We start from the raw sequence: 7,071 nt of genomic DNA on the forward strand, positions 1-7,071 counted from the left end.
GGCCTCGCGGCTGCCGGCGCCGTAGCGCACACGCGGGGCGCCGAGGGGAGCAGGCCCCTCCTTCCCCGGGACGCTTTTCCTGTGTTGTGGTCGGCATCCCTGGAGCGACGCGCGGGGGCTGGCGTGGCCCCTGGGGCACGCGCTGGCTTCGCTTTGAAGCGTGTGGCTGAGTAGCCGGACTGCAGAGTCTTGCTGTGTTTGTGGCAGAAGACATGTTCCTGGTGACAACTGAGGTGTTCTTTTGCAGAAAGGCCATGTTCAGCTCTAGCGCAAAGATTGTGAAGCCTAATGGCGAGAAGCCAGATGAGTTCGAGTCTGGTATATCCCAGGTATGTGTCTTTTCCTTCCGCTGTTTGGTAACTGACTGCAAGTTATGGAGACAGTGTTGTGACAGTTTCCTAGAGCTTAAACTTCGAGGGTGATGCTGTCTACATGTGTACTCTTTCCTAGTTTTACTTAGGAACTTGGGCAGTCAGCCTGTGTTCCCACCAATTGAACTTGTTGCATCTGTCAGCGTGACTTACAGGAAGTTAAATCTTTGATACTGACTGTGGTAAAAAGCATATAACTGCTCTCTGGTACTGTGGACAGACTTTGGTCTCAAAGGTTCTTATGAGTTGAACTTTATGTAATGGATTCTTCTGCAACTTCACTTTCCTAGGCTCTGCTGGAGTTGGAAATGAACTCTGACTTAAAGGCTCAGCTGCGGGAGTTGAACATCACAGCAGCTAAGGTAGGCTAGACCTTCTCCTCAAAGAATTGCTTGGTGGTGAATTGCTCTGTGTGCGTTTAATTTTTGCAGATGTTAAGGTACTAGGTGAATGGTGTCTTTAGCTGTTTCTTATGGCCTGTGATTGTTTTACTATATGCTGTTGTGGTGTTTGCTATTTACACATAGGATTTTGTAGCAGTCATTTTTTTAGGAACTTGTTTGAAAAGTCATTGTAAAAACTCAAATAGTAGTTTGGTGTGTTAAATAAACATGTTTAAAAGTGGTAGTTCTACTTTCTGTCTCTGCAAACTGGGCTTGAGGTCTGAAACAGACTTTGAGTGTGTGGATATTGGCTGGCAATGTAGGATTGCAGAATCTTTGTCAGGAATGTAAACTGTAATACTCTTTGTAAAATCAGTTTGTTGTAAATCCTCTTTTATGTACCAAATAATAAATAGGATGGGGATCGGTGTAATAGACTGACTTGATCGTGTAGGTTAGCCTGTTTGTAAATTTTAGTTTTAGTTTATAAAAGCAACTGAAACCTTAAGGAAGAAAAGGAAGAAGAAAATTAGCGTTAGAATTTGTCAGCCTTGGAGACTGGATGGAACTTCTGCAGCTGGTTGCTGCAACAAAAAACTTAAGTAGTTTTAAGTAACTTTCTGGTTCTTGCTCAGGCCCACCAATACAGACAGAGATGCATGACTGCTTAGAGTTAAGTTAAAGAATCTGGGAATGTAGAAGTTGGCTTGGTATATGAGTTCAGGGGCCTTCAGAAGAACCGCTTTGCTGCTGAAGTACAGCAATGCGTACTGTCCTCAATGAGGAGTTTTTACAAATGTCTTTGTTGTTTACTTAGCTGCTTGGTTTTATTTGTGAGAAATCTCTTGTGGGTATCTGAGTTAGTTCATGTGGGAACGTAGCTGGTGAAAAACAATTCAGCTTTCTGTTCTGTTGGAGAATGAGGATGTCCCTGCAGTTAGATTCATGGGAGAAGCGCCTTGTAAGACTATATAAACTTCTTCAGTTTTGATCAACTGTGGGAGAAAGAAACTGGGGGAAAAGTAATCCATGTTGGTGTGATGTAAACCTGTTGGCATTTGGAGGGGAAGGAAATGTTTTGTTTGAGGAGCGATGCAGGCGTTGGCAAGTGGTGGGTATAGAATGATTTCCATGTAGTAGTAGCTCAAAAATAAGAGATTTTTTATTGTGAACTTTGTCTAGAGTCTGCATTAGAGGCAAATAATTTTTTAAACTTTGTATCAGCGTGTAAGTACCACTGCAGATGTGATAAGCATTCAGTATAGTTAGGATTCTAGCATCTGAGTCCCATCCTGCAGAAAGGATGAGCTTTGCTATTCAGAGGATGTGATTCTGAAAGGAGTGGGATTTATTGCCCAATCACTCCTTTACAGCAAAACAAGTGCTCTGACAGAGGTTTTTCTGTTTAATGCTTGCTTTTAAGAGCATTAAAACAGGTACTGCTCTCTGATGGTCTTTTTCCCCAAAGTTGTAAGCAAGACTGTCAAATATCTGTGTTCAGAGGATTCGCGATCAAACCAAACATTGCTTCTCGACCCCTGGATAATGTTTACTTTGTACTTTGTTTCAGGAAATTGAAGTGGGTGGTGGCAGAAAAGCCATCATTATCTTCGTACCAGTTCCTCAGCTGAAATCCTTCCAGAAGATTCAGGTGCGGCTAGTTCGTGAGCTGGAGAAGAAATTCAGTGGAAAGCATGTGGTTTTCATTGCTCAGGTAAAACACTTAGAATCATAAAAATGTTGATTTGATGGGATGTCTGGAGGTCATCCAGTCCAGCCTTGCACATGAAGTGGCAATATTGCCAACATTAGATCAGGTCAGCCATGGTTTTGTCTAGCTGAGTCTTGAAAACATCCAAGGATGGAGATTCCACAGCCTTTCTGGATAACCTGTTCCAATGCTGCACAACCCTTCTTGTCTTGTCTGTTCAAGGTAACAATGATATAATGTATATTTTTGTACCAGCAGGATATGTAATGAATGTCCTTCTGTGGATGTAAGCTAAAATTATTTCAGCTAGCAGCCAAGGCTATGTAAACTTGGTGAGATGTGAAGCTTTTTGGAGGAGGATGCAACTTTCTTGTTCTGGCCTCTTTTACTCCTTCAGAAGTTTGAGAAGCAAAGCTTGAAAGTAAAAGGGAGCAAATATTAATAGGAGCTTTACTACACTTGCGTAATCTAAGCACTTAAAATTCAAGTTAGGAGGAGAGGAAGAAAAAAACTGACTCAAGTTCTGAATTGATGGAAGGAGCTAAGCCATGAAAAGGTGATAGAGGGTTCTCTGGGCAGTACTAAGGCGTGGACAAACTCTGGAGATCTGTCTGCAGAGTGGATGGTTACTTGTTAGACTGAAGCTCTTTTTAGCGAAAATTCTTCATAACGTAATTTTAAGAGCCGGAGCACCTTACCCTGTATCTTTATGTGGCCAAGAAGACTTCTTTCGATGAAGTGCCTCTGGCTCACTTAAACTAAGTGCTTGAGAATTCCCTGTTAGTTTAGTAATTCGTATTTTAGAAGGGAATGTATGCAGTTCTTCTGCTGTACGTGAAATTTTGTTGCTTTTGAATATGATGTGACCCAGTCTGGGTTACAGTAACCCCATCGTGAATACAGTCATGGAGAAGCTATGATGTGTTGGTAGAAAATACTGCAGGTGGCTACAACTGCATCTAAAACTCAATGTTTTAAGACATCTACCTGTGCAGATAGGAAATTAGAAAATAAGTTGTACTGATCCAAGCTGGTATAAATACCTTTAGATGCTGTGTTTGGAACAGATTACATTTAAGCCAGGGTTTGATCTGGATTGCGTAATGCATCTCATTATTCAAACTAGCGTTTTGATCTCAGATGTCACGTAGCTGTCTGTGGGACTGAGATAGCTTACTACTCTGCTTTGCACCAGAGGTTCAATCTAACAGAAATTGTAAAATTCTTTAGGATTTCTGTTCCCAAAGAAGTGTCTTCAGATTGCTGATAATGACACAGTAAACTACCTTTTATTTCAGTGCACCGAGTACAGTATCAGTAGATGAGAAATAAAACTTCTGCAAGTAATATCAGGTTCTGCTGCTGGTGTAGCTTTGGGCATACTTAAGTCTCCCTATTCGGTGTTTCATGCATCTATTTCTAGTGGAAAAAAAAAGTAGTGCATGTGTTGGTTTTTTGTTTTGTTTTGTGGGGTTTTTTTTAAGTTGATTGTAAACACTAGATACTGAGAAATGTTTTTTTTTTTTTTCCTTAACAGAGAAGGATTCTGCCCAAGCCAACAAGAAAAAGCCGCACAAAAAACAAGCAAAAGCGTCCCAGGAGGTAAGTAGATAATATTGATTCAATATGAGAGTGTTCTTTTGTAACTTGATAGTTCAGTCAAGTAATGTTTAGCTGAGTTTTTGAGAAGTCATTCCAGTGATTGGGTGGTCTTGTCCTTTCTCTTACTGCTTGAAGTAGTATCTGCCATTTGACTGCTAAAGAGTACAGTAAAAAGCTTGTCTTTGGACATTGTGTTGCATTTCTTAGAACTCCATTTGTATTTCCAGCTACAGCTGTAGCCAACTTTTAGCCAGCAATACTGGCTTAAGAAACCCCAATTTGCTGTCTCTGTTACCACAGTGTGCTGACAAGAATTTTTTTTTAAGCTGTAGGAAGAGCAGCATCCACATCACATGTTAGACTGTACAGAAGGCAGGGCTGGCACACTGAAGGGATGCAGTGAGGGAGAGAGTGGCTGAGGAGGGGTGTAGGTATGAGTAGTCCCTCTGTGTATGAATTTAACAGCAGTAGTATAGTCATTTGTGTTAAATGGCCTCTCTGCTCTCATCTAGTCTCTTTATTGCTCAACATGCAATATTACTATGTCTATGTGAATGTCAGTGCCTCTTCTATACTGTTCTCTATCTTACTGTGTTATTATATAGTCCATGTTTTAAAAGTTTGTCCTCTTTGACATGTGGCATGTTCCTGTAACTTCTCCCAGCCCCAGTATTATACCGTGTCATATCTATTATTGTATTTTGAAATCATCAGGCGTGAATTTTAAAAGTACAGTTTCGTAGTACTCATCTAGCTGCAGTCCTGCCTTTGGAGGACTCTGTCTGTGTTATATTAAAACTAGTATTGCACAGTGGCTAGGGAGGTTGGCATCTCTATGTGATTAGCGTGCTGCCACTTTCCGCATGAGGAAAGGAGAGTGTGCAGGCCTATCCCTCTCTCAGACTGAGACTAGATCAGACTAGTAGTGTTGTAAAACTGATATGTATATTGCAAAGCATAGAAATGTGATTGATGTTTGTCTCCCCTAGCTATCCCAATCTTTGCAAGTTTGAAATGCTGCTGTAGACACGGGTCTTAGTTACTAAAGATACTGCCTTGAAACTGCAGGTAGGGAAGCTGGAAATCTTAGTAGTCATCTAGACTCGTACATAAAATAACCTCGATTATTTTTTGTCATTTTGGCTCACTTCCGGACAGTTTAAGAACACAAATGTAGACATCAAACAGTCTTCTAAGCATGGACTAAACTTACCAGCTAGACTTTTCCTGTAATACATTGGTGTTCAGACAGATGAAGAAACCAGTGTTTTCAAAACTAGGTCTCCTATGAACATACTCTATTTATACTTGCACACTTAAACTCTTCCAGTGAGTGTCTCTGGCAAAATTGCAGGTGGGACAACTTGGTTCTGAATTAAATAAAATCTTCCTTAAATGTGTAGAAACAAAAGAACGTTTCAGGGCTGTTGCTCCAAAGCACCATGTGATCTAAAAGGTCAGAAACCTGGCTAACTGACTTTTTTCCCCCTCATGCAGTCATTAAATTTCTGCACTCAGTGTAGAATTTAGCTTTTATTTTTGCATGACCTGTGAAAAGGTGTGGTATTGTCACACTGCAGCATTTAAAAAAAAACAAAACAAAACACCACTGAATTTTCAGCTAAAGCATGCTGTGAAAGGTTTAAGCCTTGGCAAACTGGATAATTTGGCAAGAGGACATGTTTTAATGATACCAATGTGGCATTTCAGCCGCACGCTTACTGCAGTGCACGATGCCATTCTTGAAGACCTGGTCTTCCCAAGTGAAATCGTGGGCAAGAGAATCCGCGTAAAACTGGACGGCAGCAGGCTCATAAAAGTCCATTTGGACAAAGCACAACAGAACAATGTTGAACACAAGGTAAATGGAAAAATTTTACTTTCTCATGTAGGATGGGGTGGCATTCTGACATAACTAAGAGGCTGCTTATGTGAGATAGCAAAAGACTGCCTTTTGGCTTGTGGCAATGGAGATGCTTCTGTTTGTATGTGGAGTAAGATGCTGAAGGTGAGGCAAGACAGCTTTGAACTAAAGCTCTAGCTGAATTTGCCAAAACCCCTGGATTACAAAGTAGCTATATTGATTCCCTCATGGGAACAGACTGTTTTGTGGGGGTTTTTTTGTTTGTTTGTTTGGGGGTTTTTTGTTTGTTTTGGTTTCGTTTTGGTTGTTTGTTTAAAGTGAAGCACTTAGTTTTGACCTCAAACAGATGTGTTTAGTACAGCCTGAAGTCCCCCATCACTTTTGCTTACGTTTTTTCTGTGGGGACAGCTCAGCTCTCTGGGTCTCCTGTGGTTGCAAATGAAGAGGTTCCAAATATTCTCCAGAAAACATGTCTTCTGTGTAAATACTCAGCTACCTTAATCTAGAAGAAAATAATCAGCCTGAGAGTTCACTTCAGAGTGAAGGGAAATAGTGTAGTACCTAAAGTATGTTAACATAGATTTTACTTCCTTACAGCATGTATAAACAAGATTGTTTGTCTTTACAGGTGGAAACATTTTCTGGTGTCTACAAGAAGCTCACAGGCAAAGATGTGGTGTTTGAATTTCCAGAATTCCAGCTGTAAAGTGCAAAAAATGGCTGAATAAACAACTGTTCATATAACAGAGTAATTTCATTTAAATTTTGAATTCCATAAACGTAGGTAGGGATTAACTGGTTCATGGGACTTCTCTACTGTCTGGATGAGTGATGGTTGTGTATCAAAGTATTAAGTCACCAGCATTTTAACGGTAGCCCTCTTAGGTTGTTCTTGGCGCTGTCTCAACACAACTCTGGACAAAAGAGTCCAGAGTCTGCAAAAAGAACCGGCGTAGAAAAATAAACTGAAATATGTTGGGACTCACCTTTTGGGGAGAATGTGGAGAATTACTGTAGAGTAGTGGAACTCCCGGGTTGTGCACACAAGAATACCAGCTGGAGACCTATATGTTCCTGACACTGGAAGAAGTCTACATAGCAGGTGGTGTGACCTCTGAAACATGGAGCAATAACATCTGA

The 7,071-nt window shown here is 40.8% G+C and overlaps 1 protein-coding gene across 1 annotated transcript; it reads left to right on the top strand.

Moving 5' to 3' along the window:
• Positions 1–97: 97 nt before the first annotated feature.
• RPS7 (ribosomal protein S7) lies at positions 98–6,680 on the top strand. Its single transcript, XM_009574136.1, has 6 exons — positions 98–329; positions 662–733; positions 2,325–2,468; positions 4,003–4,067; positions 5,778–5,928; positions 6,560–6,680. Exons 1-6 carry the CDS (start codon positions 213–215, stop codon positions 6,635–6,637), a joined length of 627 nt encoding a protein of 208 aa, XP_009572431.1. The 5' UTR covers positions 98–212; the 3' UTR covers positions 6,638–6,680.
• The last annotated feature ends 391 nt before the right edge of the window (positions 6,681–7,071 follow it).

Source organism: Fulmarus glacialis, unplaced genomic scaffold (genome assembly GCF_000690835.1).
Source record: "Fulmarus glacialis isolate BGI_N327 unplaced genomic scaffold, ASM69083v1 scaffold633, whole genome shotgun sequence".
Lineage (NCBI taxonomy): Eukaryota > Metazoa > Chordata > Aves > Procellariiformes > Procellariidae > Fulmarus > Fulmarus glacialis.